The sequence below is a fragment of the Aythya fuligula genome, chromosome 9 (assembly GCF_009819795.1).
Source record: "Aythya fuligula isolate bAytFul2 chromosome 9, bAytFul2.pri, whole genome shotgun sequence".
Classification (NCBI taxonomy): Eukaryota; Metazoa; Chordata; class Aves; order Anseriformes; family Anatidae; genus Aythya; species Aythya fuligula.
The window spans coordinates 24,995,095-25,016,539 of NC_045567.1; the positions used below are offsets into that span (position 1 = coordinate 24,995,095).

General features: G+C 47.4%; 1 protein-coding gene across 1 annotated transcript; it reads left to right on the forward strand.

The window, feature by feature from the left end:
• Positions 1-8,765: 8,765 nt before the first annotated feature.
• Positions 8,766-21,208, forward strand: CCNL1 (cyclin L1). Its single transcript, XM_032193083.1, has 11 exons — positions 8,766-9,135; positions 9,395-9,469; positions 9,605-9,714; positions 15,786-15,906; positions 16,320-16,384; positions 17,734-17,833; positions 17,964-18,068; positions 18,342-18,483; positions 19,634-19,745; positions 19,900-19,998; positions 20,418-21,208. The coding sequence occupies exons 1-11, from the start codon at positions 8,797-8,799 to the stop codon at positions 20,764-20,766; spliced, it is 1,617 nt and encodes a 538-aa protein (XP_032048974.1). The 5' UTR covers positions 8,766-8,796; the 3' UTR covers positions 20,767-21,208.
• The last annotated feature ends 237 nt before the right edge of the window (positions 21,209-21,445 follow it).

The window sequence follows — 21,445 nt, forward strand, 5'->3', positions numbered from 1 at the left end:
ACCCACACCACAGGGAATCAAAGGCGCTTTCTAAACATATCCCATGTGTGCACGGGACTGTGACTGCTCCGCTGGCTCCCTGCCGGGGGCTGTGCAGTATCTGTTTCATTGTGTTTTCGCCATGTGCCTGGCAGATTTGGATCCAGCACGATATGTCTCCGGGAAAATTGAGCCCAGCCAGTTCAGATTGCCATCAGTCGGGCTAACGGGGACGTGGAGGAGCCCCACAGCACCCCTGGTTTGTGGCTGAGGGCACCAGACACCGGTCCTGAGGGCAAGTCCTTTCTCATGAGGGTACGGCCGTGATCTTCGGCAGTGGGCCTGTGTCCATCCTGCCCACCACACCACCGTGAATATTCCCAAAAAGCAGAGATGAGCCCTGAGCCCTCAGCAGAGCTCACCGAGCACCACCAAGGGGCACGGCTGGGTGGTTTATACCAAGGTTTGAGCCCCAGGATCCTTCATTCTTCCTTCCTGCTACATGGAAGAAGGAAGGGGCCACAGGACCCTAGTTTCATCTCGCTCCATCAGCCAAAATCATCTGGAGGCTAAAAGCAAAGGTGTGCAGGAGAAACTGCCGGGAGAACACTGAACCACCTCGACCATGTCTCATAATCTCAGGGGATAGATTACCAGAAATGGTTCACTTCGCCTAATAACACCATCAGCCCCTTGCTGTTGTTCCTGCTTCCCAACAGAACGGCTGGTTTGCAGGCAGGAATATAAAAAAAGAGAGAGAGTTAGTAAATGTTGGCTGGGGAGAAATGTTTGTCCTGTGCAAAGTTATTCCAGCCGGAGTTCATCAATAGCTTGGTAAACACCTTGCAGCCCTCCAGATACTTTTTTTGGCCAAACAAAAAGCAGCAAATTGAATAGAAGCTGAGTACCCAGAACTATTTTTGCAAACTGTTTCAGCTGTGTTGAGTGCATCACATCTGGCCGTATCCTGGTCCATTTAATCGCTAATGAGAACGCATGTGAAAAACAGTCGCCTCTTCAAAAAGCTGGGCTCTGCTTTTGGGTTTCCCTTCCTGCTCTCTGTTAGCTCTCCCCATTCACAGCAATTCACTTTCTCGCCGGCAGCCCCCCGCTGCTCGGATTGTCTTTGACAAGGGCACTGCAGAGGGGGTGGGGAAGGATGATGGAAAACATTATGATTTTATCAGCAGCCTGTTGTACATACTATTATGAAATGAGGAGTAAAACCCATGTGTAACGTATCAGGGCTGGTACTAAACTCTAAAGCCCACGAGCCTGTTAGCTGCAGGATCAATGGATCAGTGGGCTCAGCTGGGAGCCAGCTGCCCAGCATCCTGCCCCTGACTGCAACCAGGAGCAGATGGGGAGGAGGCAGAGGTGGGGTGGCCCCTCTCTGCACCATCCTCTGCCTCCTCCAGAGGTTTCAGGGCTCTCGGGCACTGGGTGCTTCTCCCAGCAGCAGGGTGTTGTGGAATCGTGGAGCCAGCCACCTCCTTGGCCTGGTGTGGCCAAGTCCCACCGTTTAATTACGTGATGTCTGGTGGGTTGGCAGCAGGAGGCACCTGAGAACACGTCCGTGCTTCGTCTGAGGTTCCTGCCCACCACGCTGAGCCCGGTGGGCACCGTGAAGGATATTTGGGGCACAACACATGTGGGTCAGCACACGGCAGGGCTGAGCTCCTGGTGCTGGCTCTCTGATGAATAGTTGATGGGAAATGGACTCGAGATCGTCAGGCCCACCTGGAGTCCCACCTAAAAGCAGGACCGTGCTTAATGGAGGCAGCAGCAGGGTAAACACCAGGGACTGAGCTGTAGGCTTGGGAAGGAGCAAACCTGCTGGCAGAGATGTCTGCCTGCACGTGGACTCACCCCTCTGTTTGGCAGGGAGGATCTTTAGGATGGATGTGCATATTTAGGAAGTGTCACTTAAAAAAAAGCACCTGGGAGCACTCAGCGGGGTGTACCGGGGAGCGTCTGTTGGTGCAGGAGCCGGGCAGTGGCTTGGGGCTCCACGTGGGCTCCATCACCATCCACCCCTGGCTGTGTAGAGGAAGCAGGAGAGCATGCAGTGGGGCTTTTTTGGCCGAGCCCTGCTCTGCGTGGAGCCTTGAATATGCAGCGAGTTACTTCAAAGGAGCCAGGGCCCTGGGGAGGCCTCGCTCGGCTCCGGTCCCTGCGGGGAAGGAGCAGAGACCTGGGGGAGTGGAGCCCGTGAGATGGAGCCAACCTGCAGCTTTGAGTGATTTCTATTAAGATCAAATGCATTAACAATGATAATTGTGGTAAACTGTGATTTTTTATGTTTATTTTTGTGATGGTGTATGTCAGCAGCCTACACTGATCACCTCTGTTGGTCCCATCACAGCTCTAGAGCGAAATTCTGGCGATCTTCAAGGTAGCACGAGGGTTTTTCTGCTGCAAAATGAAATCAGAAAGTCCTTTTTCCAGCTTGACTGGTAATACTTCTGTATTTGAACCCAAAAATAGGCAGGCTTCCCATCGTTTCTGAGACAGGCCATGGGATGTGTAAAACAGGGATGCCTCCTTGTCGTGATTTAAAATTAATGATTTCATTTTTTAATCGGATATAATCCGCTCTGAGTACGGTGATGTTTGCAACCAACACAGGATAAATGCAGGGTTTCCTTCCCCAAGTTCTCGGCTTCCTTCCCCCAAAGCAGACGATTTAAGGCTGGAGGGCCGGCACTGCAAACCTCGCCTGTGCTCACTGAGCAGCCCCCTGTCCACAAAACTGCTGGAGGCAGGCATGGCACGATGCTGTGATTTTCTGTTCACTTTAATGTCTAGATTTTACCTGAGGTCATGAAGTTTGGGTTCTTTTTTTGCAGTAAAGTGCTGCCTCCTGCTGGGTGAGAGGCACCGCAGTGAGGCTTTTCTTCCGCAATTATAAAGCGGTTTTCACTTGAAGCGTAGGAGAGAGCATTGCAGAGAGCATGAATGTTCAGGGTCTCCCTTGTTTCTAACCCACTGGTGCTGGGAATAGTGCGGGGTGTCGGTGTCTCAGCTTTCTCAGTGCTATGGGGCCAGGCAGCCTGTGCATGGCAGGCTCTTTGGGGTGTAAATGGCCTGCGGCCTGTCAGGGCTGAAATCTGTCTGTATTTAATACTGCCGGTGGTTCCGTCAGTAAAACAGGCTCTCGCCCAGGTACTGCAGGTTTAATTTCCTCTCCCTTTGCTGGTGACGCAGCAGCAGCCACCTCCTGCTCTGCTGCAGCACGGCCTCAGCCCACTGGATGGCACACGGCCCCTGCCAAAAGCCCAGAAACGCAGCGCTTGTTATAGACAGCAAAGGGAAGGCAGCTCGTCCTCGCAGTTAACATCACGGGAGGCACTGAAGGTTGTCTAATAACCATTAGCGAGCTGTGTTATTAAGGTCTCATTTATGTGCTGAGACCATGAGCTACAGCATGCGCTCTCCCATAGCTCAGACCATGAACCACCATGAACAGCAAGCATAATATTTAATGTTTTCACATTCAAAGTGTTTTTCTGATGAAGTTGGCACTTTACCCAGTGGTTTCTTTTGGTAACACCCCATATATATTCTCAGCAGCGGTGCTGTTCTGCCTAAAGCAGCCCTGTGCTGCGCAGGACGGGATTTCACCCGCTGCTGCCATCAGTGCGCAATGTGCCAGGGGCCCAGAGCTTCCCTGAAATGCTGGAAGAGAAACAAGATCCCTGGAGGAGAAGCAGAGGTGAGGAGGCAAGGACCTGATGAACCTGCTTGTTCAAATCTTTTTCTAGAGGAAGAAGGAAAAAAAAAAAGTGTAAACCACTTCATTTAAGGTTAATTGGACGCTCCAAAATGCTCCGAAGAGCTGAATACAGTTTGCTGAACACACACATGCAAATGGGCACGGCGGTGAAAGATTTGCCTGCTATTTACATGAGACGAGGCCTTTCGGTACCGACTTTATTTGCCTGTAGGGGAAACACCTGCCTGAACCGATGGCGAGGGGGCATTTTCTCGATGGCGCAGCTGCTCCTAGCGGGTGGCGCTTCAGGAGACGGCCAGCCCGGCGCAGGATGTGGTTCTGTGCATCTCCAGTGCTGCAGCACGGAGCTCTCCAGGCTGAACGTGCTCGGCAGCGTGGCCTCCCCTGCCCCAGGAGCCCGGCTGCGGGGTGCAGGTACTGATGGTGATGCTTGGGGTGTGCGGGAATGCCACCTGTCCTGCTGGGTTCAGCCTGCCCGGGGTAAGGGCAGCACACAAGATTTAAGGTTTTGCAGGCTGCCGGTGTCCCAGCCAGGAGGAACAGCAGCTGGCGTTGGGCTTGGAGCAGCACACGGTGTCTCCACGTGCTGGCACATTCCTCAGCGTCCCAGGCTGTGTGCGCATCGCCCCTGCTCTGAGAGAACAGGATAAGCCCTCCCCAGGCACACCGCTCTTCCCTTCGCTGTCCTTTAAAGCTGCAGACTCATGATGCAACCCCTAAAAATAATTTAGGCCTCTCCCTCTAGTGACAAATCTCCTCCTGGCTGAACCAGAGCTAAATCTGTCCTGCTGATGTCTGCCTGCCCGGACACAGCCTGTTCCTTTCCACCCCTCCGGTTGCCTGCTTCTGCTCGCTCTGTGCTAGTGACCCCAGTGGGATTTTTTCCAGGCTAACGCCCTGACCCTTTGCCATCAGCTCAAAAAATGAGCGCGAGACACGTGCTAAAATTAGTACCCCGATGCCTCACCGCCTGATGACAGAATCTATGAAGCACTTTTACACAAACGCAGCATTAGGGAGAGAACAGAAGGCAGGAAATATTATAGCTGGAGTGTAAGGCTTGAAGACTTTGGCATTTTAGATGATAAGAGTTGGGGAAAATAAAAATAAATAAATAAATACAAAGGTTTATTTTTACACAGGGGTGATATCTGAATCTCTTCTTGATAAAGACTTTAAGCCAGCCACCGGCAGTAGCTCCACTGGCAAGAAATGAGTAATGCCAGGAGGAATGCCACTGAAACCAACAGAATGAGAGTTTTAGGGAGTGGAAGGTAATGAATCAGTTAACGTGAAACAGAGAAACCCTGAAATAAGAGGCGGTGTTCATAATGACGCTTCCGCTTTCACACCACGTTATTCACAGTAAGATCTGCAGGCTGTAACTTATGCTCCTGAATTCCTCTTTTCTCTTTCAAAACGAGTGAGTAAGGGTTTAAAGAAATCACCCCCTAGGAAGCATTTCAAACAATCTTTATTGTTTCTCTGGGCTGTTAATTTGGAGTCCAGGTGTACTGTATAAGTACCTAGCATTCTTCTTGAAGTCGTGATTTGGCAGAGTGAAGTGTTGTTTCTCCAGCACTGCCAGCTCTTGTGGTGCCAAGCTCTTTCACATTTAATCCACAGTGGAAGTGTATGTGCAATCAGAAGTCCTATTAGAGATAACACAAAGAACAGAAGCCATTCTCCTAAAATATTTTGTTAAAAAAAAAGACTTTCCAAGATCTCCGAAGTAAAGATCTCTACAGCCAGCAGCAGGGAAGAGGGAAGGAGCGCTGTGGGGTGAAGCACAAGGGGGCAAAGGGGAGCGGGATGGACACCGTGGACTGGGAGACGCGATGCCCCGCCGCATCCAGCCCCACGTAGCCACCACTCGGACGAGCCAGGGACTGCTCCCTCTGTCACAACAATTGTGTTGGCTGGAGGCACAACGGCACTGATGCCAGATCTGTTTGGGCACCAGTGTTGCCAATGCTGTGCGTGAATGTAGCCGGTGACGTGTGAGCATCTGAAACCAAAGGCTGGCCTTTTGGTGTCCTCTTTGTGCCAGTAGCTGTCTGCACGCAGAGGGTTTAAAGAAAGAGCTTACGAATACAGCTCCGGGCCAAAGGGCACAGAATTCGGTTCGCTAACGTGCTGACTTCCATGATTCAACCAGCAATTATTCATCGCCATCACTTTCCGGCAGTGTACTGGTTCCTGGCAACGAGACACAAAGTTATTAAAATGGCTTTGTTAACAGGCTCAGGCTGCCTACAGTGCGCATGTAGGTGTGGTGCTACAGCACGGAGGCCACAGGGACTTCACCTCCTGTGGACGGTGTTACGAAACACAGCCTTAATGCAACCCCACCTTACCGGCCAAAGACATCGAGTACCGGCTCACCAGCTCCTGCAGACTGTTCCTTTTTTTTTATTTATTTTTTAAAAAAACTTGCTACAGCAAAACTTCCTGGCATTGCTAAAACTTCCAATTGCACAACAGCTGTGCGGACAACACATTGCTCAACTCTACTGAATTAAAAGAAAATATTTGCACAAAAAAAAAAAAAAGAAAAAGAAAAAAAAAGGACAAGAATTGTTAAGAATGGTACAAGCAGTGTGAGCCTGTGAAAGAAAGAAAATGAAAGAAAATACATGCTGGTTTTTAAACCACTGAAGCGCAACTGGAAAACTGGGGCAAATAAAAACCAATACACCATGGGTGTGTGCATGAGCAGGGGAAAGGAAAAAAAAAAAAAAAAAGCAGGCAAATTCCACTGCAATGAGTGACACCTGCTGCTTGCATGACTCTTGTTTTTCCTTCTTTCCAGACTTTTTGGCACGTATCGCTAACTGCTTTGAAAACGGAAAGAGCTGCTCACCTCCTGCAAACACCCATCCACCTGGTATTCTCACCTTCAGAATCTGAGGGCTAGAGAACAGAAACAACTGTGGTAATTTTTCCCCAGCTCCTTTTTTTTATTATTCCTTTGATCTTTAGCACTTTCAGTGTTGTGTAAATTGTTTTTGCCGTTGCAGAGACACTTAGCACTAGCATTGTGTGTGCACTGCGCAGCCAAGGGAAGTCCAGTGCACCACAGAGGGCTGCTGGAGGTTTCTAAAAGACCAGTGATCTTCCTGAAGTGGTGGTGGGCTTTTCGAATCTCTGTATTTGTATTTTTTATTTCTTAGTGACTGTATGAGTACATGGCTACAGGGAGGGAAGTTGTGAAAGGCACAGGAAGCTTGGGTGGGCACGCCAACCCTCCCAGCTCCTACAACCCCTGCTGAGCCACAAAGCCCAGCACCTCCCAGGACTGGGGAAAACCAGAAAAGCAACTGAATGGTTATGAAAAGGCACTGTTTTGATAATAGGTACAGACTGGCCTTCAGAGCCCAAACTAGAAAGGGAAATGAAGGCTTCCAGACAAACGTTGGACTGTGGACTTGGTGATCTCCATGGGGCTTGTCATGTTCAATGTTTGCCCGGCCGCCCTGCCCCACCCGCACACTCAGCACCCGCTGCCCCTCGGCCATGGGGCCAGGCACAGCACCCACGGCTCTTTCCTCCCAGGACAGGTCCAGCAGCCATCTCTTGTCACCGATTGAAACCTGGGATCTGTGTTTCTCCAAAAATTCCTTCCTATCTCAGGTTTTGTCAGTGTAACAGACCCCGGCAGCAGGGAACTGCTCTGGCTCTGCGCAGTCAGGGGCTATACGGTAACCTGGCCCTACTCTTTGGGATTTGGGCAAACTTATGCTTCTCCAAGCCCTCTGCTCCTGTCAGGTTTACTCTTCCTCAATAACCAGAGGGGGAAAACCATCTTTGCAGAGCACTCTGCCTGTCCCACAAGGTCACAGCGGTGCTGGTGAGCACACCTGACAGACACAGCCCACAGAGAGGCACCAAATTGCTGTGGGTAGCTGTTAGGCGGTGCATTTTGGGGGCCTAGAGCCTGTTGTGTGGGGATATCCCCGCTGAGCACTGCTGGGGCCCCTTGTCCCGCTCCACAACCCACAGGAGGTCGGTGAGGAGCTGTGGGGGAACGGGTGGGGTGAGCTGGTGAACTGGCAGCAGGGCTGTAGGAGGGGGCTGCGGTGTGGTGTGGTGCTTTGTGTGAAATATATGACATGGCCGGACCGTGCCGTGCTGTACCGGGCCGTACTGGGCTGTGCCTGCCCTCAGAGCCGGGCAGGGACCCCGGGGCCAGCCGAGGACACGGCCCCACAGCGGCCGCTCCCTGCCCCGCACACAACATGGCGGCCGGCTGACGGCACAGGGAGCTGCCAATCATCCCCAAGGAGCCAATCAGGTCGCGAAGCTGCCCGTTGAAAGGCGGGGCCTCGCTGGCAGTTCGCGTCTCCTTGCGGGCGGGTAGTCCCGGCCGGGCGCGCGGCCGCGGAAGGATACGGGCGGGCGGGCAGGCGGGCGCGGCGCTGCCGTTCCGAGAAGTGACGCGAAAGACGGGAAGTGTCCCTCCGCCGCCCCCGCGGCGGCCAGGCCGGGAGGGGGCTGCTGCGGGGCTGCGGCCCCCGGGAGGAGCCGGGGCCCGGCTGTGCCGAGCTCTGGGGGCATTTCTGCCGAAACGGGGCTGGGCTCTGTAAAACCGTGTGTTCCGATGGGGTACGCAGCTGCCCACCGCCCCTTTGGCGTTTGGCAGAGCTGTTCCTCAAGCAGCACTGACAACGGTGGTAGTAAACTATTACAGTAATAACAGCTTGATACACAGGGAGGTGTTTCCAGCTCTTCAGTAATGTTACTAGAAATAAACGCTTCATACGCAGCGTGTCTGCAGTCAACAGCCACCATTACGGTGCAGCGGGCAGAAATAACATTTTTAATGAGTCACAGTGGGTTCAGAACTGGCTTGGAAACGTGTTTATAATAACTCATAACCCCCAGGGCTCCTCACTGCGCCCCGCAGCGCGGCGGAGCCCCCCACACCCCCCCTCAGGCTCTGTCAGGGCGCTGAGGCGGGGCGCGGGGGGGACTCTTTTTTCCCGGCGTGCCCCGCGCGGCGCGGCGGGGCGCTGCGTCACGGCGCGGGGCTGTGCTAGTCGCTGCGTGGCCGGCCGCGGGTGCGGACGCGCGGCGCCATCATGGCCTCCGCCGCCGCTCTCCCGGCCCCCCCCGCCGCCTCCTCTTCCTCCTCCTCCTCCTCCTCAGCCGCCCCCGCCGCCGCCTCAGCCGCCGCCGCCGCCGCCCCGCCGGCTCCTGCTTCGTCCTCATCATCGGCTGCCGCCGCTCCGGGCATCCTGATCGGCGACCGGCTGTACTCGGAGGTGTCGCTGACCATCGACCACTCGCTGATCCCCGAGGAGCGCCTGTCGCCGACGCCGTCCATGCAGGACGGGCTGGACCTGCAGTGCGAGACCGACCTGCGCATCCTGGGCTGCGAGCTCATCCAGGCGGCCGGCATCCTCCTCCGCCTGCCGCAGGTCGGGGGGGGCTGAGCCGGGCCGGGCCGGGCCGGGCTGTGGGGGGGAGGAGGAGGAGGAGGAGGAGGAGGAGGAGGAGGAGGAGGAGGCGGGGGGGGGGGGGGCGGCCGCCATTGTGGTGAGGCGGGGCGGGGCGGGGGGGGGCGGCGGGAGCACGGCACAAAATGGCGGCCGGGCGGGCTGAGGCGGCGCTGCCTCAGGGCCTCAAGCCCTCACCCAGCGCCTCCCGCCCTCACCCGCCGCCGCTCCCTCTCCGCAGGTGGCCATGGCGACGGGGCAGGTGCTGTTCCACCGCTTCTTCTACTCCAAGTCGTTCGTCAAGCACAGCTTCGAGGTGAGCGCGGCGCCGCGCCGCTCCCCGCCGGCCTCCAGGCCGCGCTTCTCCTTAATTATACGCTATTAATCCTTAGCTAGCGTTAATTCTCTCGTCACCGCCTAAGTAACCCGGTGGAAATGGGCTTCCTTTCAGATTGTTGCCATGGCCTGCATCAATCTTGCGTCCAAAATCGAGGAGGCGCCCCGGCGGATAAGGGATGTGATCAACGTGTTCCACCACTTGCGCCAGCTCAGAGCAAAAAGGTAAGGGTGGTTTCCTTCTCGGCACCAGCACCTTCTGTCACTAATGTGCGCTGCAGTTCTCGATTCACAGTACTTTTCCAGGCTAAGTTCAACGACCTAAAATTGAGAAAGGAGCGCGCGTTGCCTGCTCTGTAGGCAGTACAGCTCAGTGCTGACCTCTTCGAATGTTACTTTTGACCGTTTGGTAGACTCTTTTATTATTTATTTAGCTACAAGTCTTTTGAGTCTTGGTTGTAGTTTTAGGTCCGTGATTGTAGTTTTAGGTACACCGCTAATTGATTTTTTTGGTGCCTTGCAGTTCTTGAAAGGTAGTGCTAGGTGTGATGAGCCAATTTGCTGCGTGTTCTCTAGGCTTTTAACAATGTTCAGCAGTTCTAATGCTTTTATGATAGCGTGTGCCCACCCAAATGGGGTTATAGTGGCAATAAAGCACCAGTTTACAAAAGATGAAAGCTGAACCTCTGCCAGCGATAGCAGTATTGCTTTTTAGAAGTAGCGGGTTTAGAATCTGAAGAAAGTCTGGTCTGGCCTGCAGTGTTTACAGCTTTAATGACACGACTTCAACAAGGAATGTGTAATTGAGCCTGGGAAGCTGAAGGCATCTTTAATTGCGAAAAGTGAGACTTCTGTTTCTTATGGCACTGTGTGTTTGTGTCAGTCAGTGAAGTGGGAATGTGAGCTCACCTGATCTGTGTGCAGATCCGGATAATGCGTGTGCTCTAGTTGTAGAGCTGTTCTCAGCTGCAAGTGCCTAATGCTGCTTTTTGTGTGTGAAGTGATGGATGTTCTCATGTGGAAAGCAAATTAACGGTGCGTTGGAGGGAGCAAGGAATGGCCGAAAGGAAGGGGTTACTGTTAAACATCAGATTTGTTAAAGTCCGTGGTGCAGCAGTGTTATAGACGGGTTGGAGATTTCAGCTGTGGTGAAACAGCTTTACTTTCAGTACCTGATTGCTTAGAACTTGGGGTAATCTATAGTTCTAGAGAAGTGGTTGTTTTCACCTAGATCTTTAAATTCACACTTTCTTGCTTGCTCAGTATCGTTAACAGGAGCTCAAACTGAGTTGTGTTAACTTTTCAAAGTAGAGTAGAAATCCCTTAGGGAAGCCAGCTGTTTCTCAGCACGTTTATTCTGGTTGTGCTTCTGTGGCATCTAAAATGTCGGCTTTTACTGTCTCATGCTAAGTTCTGCTAGTTAGCTTCAGATAAAAGAAGAATGGGCTAGTGTTACACAATGAAAGGAACTTAGGTTTTTGGGTTGTTTTTCTTTGCTTTTCCTTTGAAGCTGTTGGCCCTGAGAGAGTTTTTTTGAAGTTACACTGAAGGTGACTTCTGTAGTATTGCTTCTTAACCACAGTTGGGAGAAAGGAGTCTGGTTATTGGATTATTGAAGCTGGTTCAGAGATTTGTAATGTTTTGGCTTTGATCCAGACGTTGAAGGTTAATTAATCATACGCAATGCTTTTCTTTGCAAGGAGAACACAAATTAGTCGTTTCTTTGTGCCATGCAAAGGATCAGAGAAACTGAACTTAACCTGTGAACTTAAATCTTTCCAGCTAGCCTGTTCCAAATCAGAATGTCACTTATGCATGTTACATGGTGTCTAAAACGCATCATGTCGAGAGAAATCGTGCACTTCTACCCATTATTTTCTGGAGAAATGGGTATTGTTGCTCTGAGATTCTGAGTGAATCTGCATGAAATTAATCTAAAGATGCGGAAGCCTGACATTCAGGCTTGCTTTTCTTTTTTTTACAAGCAGGATGTAAACGTTTTTTCTGTACTTTTTACAAGATTACAATCGCATAATCTGTACACGTTATTAACTTCAACTCTTTTTTCCCTTGCAACCGACTATACAGCGACCAGCTACATTTACCAAAGCCTGGGTGATGTGGAGTGGTACATAAAGATGAAGCTGTCGTCATGGCAACAGTGAGTGAAGTATCGAAAATCCCCAAGGAGAAGCCAGTGCTCTGAGAATAGGTCACTGGAATCGGGGGACAAACAGGTTGGCCGCTGGTGAACCATTTGGAAGAACTCCTGTATCTTGTTATAAGCTTTTTTCTTTGCTGTCCAGGTTTTTAGAATACTAGCTTAATCTTCTTTTATCTGAAGCTAACACTTAGGCTGTAGTTAGTTTCTCACACACAACCCAGACCTGAAATGAAGTTAGGCTGCTGTACTTTTTTTTTTTTTTTGCTTCTAGTCTAGTATTTCTGTTAACTGAAGCTCTTAACCCCACACGTGAAGGTTGAGTAGTCTGAGTGGGCTTGCTTTCTTAAACAATTTTGGTTTCTTGGTTCCACTTTCTGGATCTGTATAATTGTAGCTTGAATCCGTAGTAAAACTTGCCTTCACAAAGGTACAGAAGTCTTACATTTGTAAAGTTTTTTTTTTATATAAATGATGATGTAAGTGCTCCCTTACATGTGTGTGTTTGCAGAATGGGAATTGCATTGGAATTTCCTTTTTGTAAGTCTTGTAGTCAACCGAGTTGCTATTAGGTGGTATTTCTAATACTGAGAAATAAGAAAAAGCTTTAAAAGAAGTGTTTTGGACAAGCACGTTTTCTTTGGAATCTTTCACAAGCATATGTCATGTAGTATTGCATGTGAAATGTTTGTGTGCATGAAGAAAAGCTCGTATTATGAAAACACTGCTTTTACAAATGTGTGCTGAAACGTCTGTTCTGAGCCAAGTACAACTGATGTTTAACATGCAGAATGTAGTTTGAAGTTGATTTTATTTATCTTAAATGTGCCTGGAAGCTGCAGAAAGGCCTCGCGAGGCTTCAACCAAATGTGACTCCTGTCATCTGTGACCTTCCAAGCGTTGGTCTGAGGCTTACTCAGCTGTTCTGCACCTCTGCTGCAGCCGTCAGGTTTATACACTTATGTTGAAGTGGCCTGCATTAATTCACAAAACTTAGCCTTCTTAACTGGTCTATAAACGCACAGTGCTTGTATTTATGGTGTTGGAGACAAACGTAGAACCTGACTTCTTTTCACATTGAGTGGTGTAAGAGATCTGTCTGGTCATTGAAGCGAGATGCTGACGTTACGCTGCACTTACCAGAAGTACTTGTTGCACTTTAAACAAAACCACACGCAGGGTACTTTTCCTCCAACACGTTAGATGTTCCAAAGACATGCAATTTTAATATTGCATCTAACGAAGCTGTGGTTGTGTCAAGAGCACAGATCTTGTTTGTCAGAGGGATTAAAAAAAGGATATTTATAATTCTGTTGCAAACACGTTGCGGTCTGTTTACCTTCTGGGTTGTTGTGCTGTCTCTAAATGCAGATGAAGTTCTGTGACTGGATGGGCTCACCAGAACGGGCGCTGTGCTCTCCATAAGGTCTCATCTGGAGCACTAGTGCTGGTTTATAAGAAAATGTAGGCATTTGTGATAATTTGTAATAGTGCCTTGCTGTGTAGGGCTTGAAGCTTATATTTCATGTATAAGCTTACAAATTAATGTTCTCTACCTTGTTACCTGGGCCTAAAAACAATTCCTGCTTGGACTGAGAGCTAAGTGCAGCAAATACAGTAGCAAAGTTCCTCCTACTGCCCTTCTGAGTAGGAAGGCTCAGGAGATTTTCTCTTGGAAACATCTGAATACTTGTGAATCTGAAACTTGTGAATAACTGCACGTCCCAACACGTGGGAGTTGATGGCAGCAGTGCCGAACTGACCAACCTGTTTCAGGGGGGATCTTCCCTCGTGCTAATAACAAGGTGCAGTAAAGCCTTACACAGATTTGTAAATTTGCTGAAGTAGATAAAAGGCCACAACTTCTTTCTGTTTCTGGAAGTACCGTCAGATAAACTGATGGCTTCAGTTTAAAGCTTCATGGCTTCTGTGGTAGATTCCTAGAACTTGTATGTCACAGGTGGCCAAGGTAACTCAAGACAAGAGAGTGAAGCACACTTCCAATGTCTATTAATTGTGAGTTTCCCACACTTAGCTGTTGAGCATGTATGAGCAGTTTGTATTGATCCTCTTGCCATGTAGGATTGTGAAAACTTCAGGTGAAGTAAGCTTTACAGCCTTTCCTGTTGCACTTTTAGCTGGCTTGTTGTTTTCATGGTAATGATTTCCTTAAAGAGCTGTCAGAGCACGGAAAGCCCTGTGAAGGGTCGGGAGCCTGCTGCAGGTGGTTGAGTGATCCCACCTGGTCACGCTGTCTCACTTGTGACCTTAAACCTTAGCTGCTCTGGCTGTTTGATGTGAGGTGGATGCCTCTGAAGTGTGGTGCTAACGAGCTAAGATGAGCCTGGATGCCTAAACTTAGGTTCCTGCTCTTATTGATGACTCGCAGACCCTGTTATGCTGGGGATGGCTAGATAAAATTGTGTGAAGAAATGCTATTTAAAACTTGGTGTTGTTAGGTGAAAGCAGTTGGAAGTGAATCAGTTTCACTGTTTTGAAGAACTTAAGGTGGTTCTCTGAAGCAGCCTCCTACCCCAGAGCTTTAAGTTCAGACTCCTCTGATGAGTAAAATAATACTGTAACTTCTCTGGAGAAGTAGTCATGTTAAACTTCAAGTCTATTCTCCAGTTACTTTCTGAAAAGCTACATGTTTTGACTGGGTCATGTTTAAAATAGCTGCAATCACAAGCCATGTAAACTTGCTGTGATGAAAGTTGCACTGAATGAATGAGAGAAGTGACTTCTGTGTACCAGAGAGCACTGAGACAAGTGGTGTGGCTCCTATTGAGCTGTGGGTCCTTCCTCGCACCACGAAGCTGCAGGAGTTGATTTCAGGTGTCCTGGGAGTTGTTCCTCTTCCCCTCTGGGGAGAGCTGGGGGGAGCTCCTGCTTCCTTTAACCAGTGGTGATCAGCATCCTTCCAGGTGGCTGCAGAAACCTTGCCTAGTGTAAATTGTGGGTTACTGCAGCCGGGGAGTCCTTCAGTCAGCCTTGTGATTCAGCTGACACTTTCTTCCTGGGATGGGAACATGGAAGGGTTTTTGAGCATTCCTTGTGCTCTGACCTGTCAGGGAAAAGAAATGTGACCAAGGTGTGGAACGTGCATTGGGTCCAAAAAGACAACTTACCAGTGAAACACTTCGTCTGATAAAATAGGCTTTGTATTTGACATCCACTTTGCCTTACTGTTTTCTGTTCAAGATAACGTGAAATAAATTTGTCACCAGTGTTTGGAATGGACGAGGTTTATGGTGTAAACAGTCTGGGGTTTATTAGAGCGTAACTAGTTGCACAAATACTGTTCTGCACTGGAAAGCACAGAGGATCTGTAAGGTGTAGTAAGACAGGGCAACGGTTGAGCTTTCTTTGAGGAGTTGGGAAGGTGAACAAGTTGAGGTATGGTGCTTGTGGGTAAACCATACGGCAAGTTACTTCAGCTGCAATTAAAAAAACGCCTTGTTCAGTTTGTGGATTTGGGAGGAATGAGGAGTTGACTTGCTAGTGCTAGACTTAGGAGTTTTTGTCAAATGAGTGATTGGTTTACAGATGCACATACTGATCAGTGGATGCAGTGTGCAGAGCCACAGGCACACCTTAGAGTTTAAATTCATGGTTTTACACGCTTTTTGTACGTTGCAGTAGCAGGGCTGTCTCCTCTCAAGATCTGAATAATTTTGACTTGTGGTGCATAGGAAACTGCAGTTGGAAAAGCACAAGCCTGCCACTTTAATGTCAGTAAAACTGTTCAGAAAGCTCTCCTAGCTTGTTTTTGCTTTGAAGTCCTGCCTAGCTAAGGTAGTTGCCTCACGCTCCTTCCCCCATCGCTATCAAGAAGTAAAAAGGCTCCCTGAGATCCTCACCGTAAAGGTGGCTTCCATCCCAGCAGCTGGAGCGACGTAGTTTGCATACACAGTAGGACAAGTTGGTTTTCATTTTAGCCATCTAATCTGAAGCAGTCAATTGCAGAAACTAAACTAGTTTATCTAAACTTGGACAGCACAAGATTAATGCTTAAACTTGCTTGCAGGAGTTGAAAACCGGATTCTGTTGCCATTAGTTGGTTGGAAGGGAAAACAGAGATGCACTATTTTTGGATATGCAAAACAGTTTTGATTTTATTTCTTGCAAACTATAGGACTCCAAGCCCCCTGATACTTGATCAGAACTACATAAACACCAAAAATCAAGTAATCAAAGCAGAAAGGAGGGTACTGAAGGAGTTGGGATTTTGTGTTCATGTCAAGCATCCGCATAAGGTGAGTCATCAAAAATTAATGCAATTGTAAATATTATTCTACCTTGAAGGCAGCCCTGTGAGCTGTGTGTGGGACAAAGTCACGGGTGTAAAGATGATCTGATTTCAGTGATTTATTCCATAGTAGCCATCACGAATGTATTTGCAAGAGTGTTTGAGCTAATAGCCATATTGACTGTGGTAGAAATCGCTTCCTTGGAAAGCATTAAAGGTGACTGTTTTTCAAAATCACAGAAAAGGAGCAAAATAGAGCATTGCCTGAACACAATGGGATGGTGTGTGGGCTTAGAGTACAGAATCGGCAAAGGAGGAGACACCATTGTTTTGGAATGCCGTTTGGTTAGCATAGTTATTTCCTTTCTGTTGCCTTATATGTTATAACTGAGTCTCTTTTTTTCCCCCCTTTTCCCTCAGATCATTGTTATGTATTTACAAGTCTTAGAATGTGAACGTAATCAAACCCTGGTACAGACGGCCTGGTAAGTTGTTTTCCGTTCTCTTCCTAGCCAGGAAAATAGTAGCAGAAATAATAAGCCTGATGATCCATATGCAAAGCAATGAGATGTAAGTTTCTACATTAATACGTACTTTTAAAATACTCTGGAGCTTGTTTCTGCTTACTATTTTCATGGCTTGATTTCATTCTGTAATGGAGAACTCAATTTAACTTTGTTCTTTTTTCTACTCTTTAATTAAAGGGTAGTCCATGATGGTAAGTCATAGAGCTCTGCCCTCTGCACCTCAGCCCATGACCTGGGGATGGCCTGTTTGGCTGCCCTTCTCTCCAGCCTACCCAGTGCAAGCTCTCATCCGAGATTCACTGAAGTGGTCCATATCCATCGGGCAGCATCTTCTAGTTCTGTCGGGGTGTCAAAAGGATTTGTATATTTGCTTTTAGAAGTACCTGTTAACAATGTCTCTAAATGTGTTTATTGCCTAGCTACTGTATACTGTAGTGCATTTAAAGGGCCCGTGGACACATTGGGTAGATTTTCTGCCAAGATAAATTCAGCTAATTTAACACTTGGCTAGACTCAAGGTTTTTGTTTTGATTTGTTTTGTTTTTTTAAAAAAAAATACAGTGCATGCAGCATGTTCACTTAGTATCCATGTGGGGCACTGTTCCGTAGAGCCAATAATTCCTGACTGCTGTTTGTTTCTTCCCCATAGCTCAGAAATTTAGAAATTGCTGGAGGTCTCTGCTGTTTAAACATCTCTCTTGGCATCTATTTCATGGCGGTGCCACCATGCTGGAAGAAACGTAGCTTAGTGGAGTAGTTCCAGTACTAACCTGTAGGTCTTTTTCTAATGTGAAGATTTTGAGTGCAGTGAGCAAATCAGATTCTTCCCTTTCTGGATGAAGTTAATGTTAATCAAGGTGCACGTAGGATTTAAATGTGATGTTCTGTGAACTTCATAGGTTGCCTCTAGCCTCTGGAAAATGGTAGGTTGAAAATATCCTGTATTTTCCTGCTTGCATTTGAATTTGAAACATACTGACTTTGAAATATGAAAACATTGGTGTTTAAAGCAAATGGACAGATGAAAAGTACTTGCTAGACTGTTAACTATGGACACTTCATGGTGCAACTTGACGTAACTGGGGAGAAGGTATTAACTTGCATTGGTGTTTAGAAACAGTGGCAATGGAGCAAACTTCTTTTACAGAAGTAACAAATGTAAACATCAAATGCAATAATTCTAAAGAAACTGTGTTTAATATTATAAGAGAAAAAATAATAAAGTCAATTGAGTCTCCAGAACTGTTACTCTCTAAAGAAAAGGATGGAAACCTAAGATCCAACCTTGCCTACATTCCTTTTTTTAGGAATTACATGAATGACAGCCTTCGAACAAATGTGTTTGTTCGCTTTCAGCCAGAGACCATAGCATGTGCTTGCATTTATCTCGCTGCTAGAGCCCTGCAGGTACGTGTTAATTTTTCTTCAGTTTGCTATGGCTTTTACCACTAGTAACTTGTTTTCAAGAAAATAGTAGTGAAAATGCTTAAAGTGTAGTCTGTAATCTCTAATTAAGGCCTTTTTAATTTGTTTTCAGATCCCACTGCCTACCCGCCCTCACTGGTTCTTGCTCTTCGGCAGTACAGAAGAGGATATCCAGGAGATCTGCTTAACTACTCTTAAGCTCTATACCAGAAAGAAGGTAACTTCGTTAAATCTTTGTGTTTTTTTCTAGTTCAGTGTTTGTGGCTGCTTGAGTTGTCCCATAGTTGTCTGGGAGTGTTTGGGGACATGGATGTACACACCTGCTAATCAGAACAGCTCTGCTGTGTGGCTGCTCCTCTCTGAGGCAGGGGTGAGAGCACACGACAGAAGGCAGTCAGGTGTCTGGGCACATAGTTAAAAGATGCATCTTGGAGAAATGGGACAAAAATGCAAATTGTGTAAGCCTCTTACCACTTTGTTATTTTAACAGCCCAATTATGAATTTCTGGATAAAGAAGTAGAAAAGAGGAAAATGGCACTACAGGAAGCTAAACTGAAGGCAAAAGGCTTAAATCCAGATGGAACTCCGGCACTCTCAACACTGGGTGGCTTTTCACCTGCATCCAAACCATGTAAGCTTGTTCTCTGAACAGAAACTTGGGTAGTACCATTTGAGACCAGTAGTACACATGGTGTTTTGGTTGTGTTTTAAAACAAAAAAAAAAAAAGTAGGTTTGCCCTGTGAGCAAACCTTTGTTTGCTCACAGTTTGACAGTTTATACTTTTTCACTCTTTCTCACAGAAGTAAGAAGCTGGAAATTTGCTTTTTTAGAACAAATTTTAAAAGCGGTTATTAATAATATGAAATAGAAAATTAGAAAAAAAGAGGGTTTGTTCTTCCAATCCCCTGCAGTTCCACAGATGGGGCAGGGATGTATTAACAACATGTTCCTTAAGGTAATCATGAAAATGCCTAGACGCAGGATCACTGTCTTAGGAAGAGATTCTCTGGATTTAATCTGTTGCAGGGCTGTAGTAGCCTTCATGACTTCTTTCATAGCAGGTGTTTCTGAAAAATACCTCCTTGATGTACTTCTCAACTGTTGAGTGCAGTGAAGGAGGACAACTTGTGGTCAGGAAACTGAAGGGAAATTTACATAACAGTGCTATTCCTGGCACTGCAGTGAAAAACTTCTTGTGCATATCTTGAATCAGTCAATGAATAACGCTGTCTGAACATTATTGATACAAAGAACAGACAGTTTTGTCTTGGCACTAATACCTCTGAATACTGGTACTGATCTGTAAACTACCAATGAACAAAGCAGGACCTATGGTGGCGTTTGCTGAAGTTTTTTATTTTTTATTCCTGTCTTTGTACCACTGATTTAAAAATCTGTGACTTTGCTCTTCAGTCTTAATTATTTTGATGCTATTGAAAATTAACCGTCATGGTAACAATTGGAGACGGATACTTGTGGGCCGTAAAGGCAGGCTTTATTTTGTACCATTTGAGCCCTGGTGGATCAAGTCCCAGGTGAGCCTGTTGCTTGGCTTGCAGGTCAGTGGTGTCCCTCGCGTGGGGTGTCTCACCCCGCTCAGTCAGTTGCCTTCAAACTGCCATGTGTGTACCCCCTGGCATCTTCCTGCTCTGTCCTCAGAGGGGAATGAAGCTGTAGCTCTGGAGTTTGTATTTCAATTTCTTGCAAAGGGTACAAAAAGGTACAATGTGGTCATGACAAAGTCTCAGTAAAATACCTAATCTTGAATTTAAATTTGTAGCTTCCCCAAGAGAAGTAAAAACCGAAGAGAAGAGCCCAGTACCCTTGAATACCAAAACCATTAAAAAAGAGCCAGAAGAAAGGCAGCAGGCTTCGAAGAGCCCTTACAATGGGTAGGTGAAACATTTTTTCCTGGTTATGGAGTCTTCTGTGAAAAGGGTTTCTTCAACTGAAGTACAGTGAACTACTTTTCAGTTACTTAATGGAAATAATGAATATCTCAGAAGTGTAACCCTACTTCTCTCTTCTCTCCGCCCCCACCAAAAGCATGAGGAAAGAAAGCAAGAGGAGCAGAAGCAGCAGAAGTGCCAGTCGATCCAGGTCAAGAACAAAGTCACGGTCTCGATCCCATACTCCTAGGCGGCAGTAAGTAGTGGGTTGGTTGGTGTGAGGTTTTGGGGGACAGGGTGGTTTGTTTGTTTTTTTTAGGGGGATCTTTTTGTCCATAATTAGTTCTGTTATATTTTTATGGGATAAGAAGAGAGCTGATGTTGAGGGGAAGCTTCATGATGAGGTAGAAGAATCGCAAAAGGTGCTACCTTTGGGATTGGGGCTTGTTTTTTTTGTGTTTTTTTTTTTTTTTTTTTAAAGGAGCACAACTCAAAGATGTATTGTGGGAGCGCCACTATCATTATCAGCTGTCTATTCTGGAGAAACATTACTGATTTCTTCCAGTAGTTGGAAAGTTTCTAAACAACAACAACAAAAAAAAAAAGCATATTCCTCACTTCTCCCTCCCTGCTATGTGAACGAAATGTTCTAACTTGTTACCGTTTTTCTGTAAGCTACAATAACAGGCGGAGTCTGTCTGGGACCTACAGCTCAAGATCGAGAAGCAGGTCCCGCAGCCACAGCGGCAGCCCTCGCAGACACCACAACCACGGCTCGCCGCATCTGAAAGCCAAGCATGGCAGGGAGGAGCTGAAGAGCACCAACAGACACGGTCACAAAAGGAAAAAATCCCGTTCGCGTTCGCAGAGCAAATCCAGGGATCATTCTGACGTCGCCAAGAAACACAGGCACGAGCGGGGCCACCACAGAGACAGGCGCGAGAGGTCCCGCTCCTTTGAGAGATCCCACAAAGGCAAGCACCACAGCAGCAGTCGCTCAGGACACAGCAGGCACAGACGCTGAGGCTTGAGCCTGCGCTAGGTCCTAGCTAAGCCTGTACATAACCCAGTAAATGGACTTGAGAACAAAGGAATCGATTAGGAGTTGTTTAATTTAAGCCCAATATCTGATTTTCTAAAACACGTAGAACATTTTTCTTTTGGGAAAGGAACTGTTACCAACTTTTTGCACATAATACCTTAGCAGTATCAAATTGATGGAAAACAATGATCAGGTGAAATTGTATGTACTAGAGTTGTGTATTGTTTATCACTATGAGAACTGGAGAGTGGATTTCTGTACAAAAGCAAAATGTACCTTATTTTTATACAAGTCAATTGCAGACACTTATATTTAAGTATAGTTATTTGTTTAAACGATGGTGGATACTTTCTTACACTGGTTTTAGTCTGCATGTGTTAAAAGATTTTTACAAGAAATAAAATATAAGGCTTTTTTTACTGCCTGTTGGGTATCGAATGTATTGAGACCACTAAAAGGAATTTTCTGAAATCTTGCACTTTGCCTTTTGGCCATCAAAGCGACACTTAAAATATTGACGTGCTTCTGGTACAGACAAAACACCTGCAGCAATTTAGAGGGAACGGGGGAGGCTCTAGGAATTGGTGTACCTCTCAGCACAGGCAGCCAGGAAGACTGCATGTAGTAGGAGCATTGAGCTTCCCCAGGGCTGGCCTGTCAG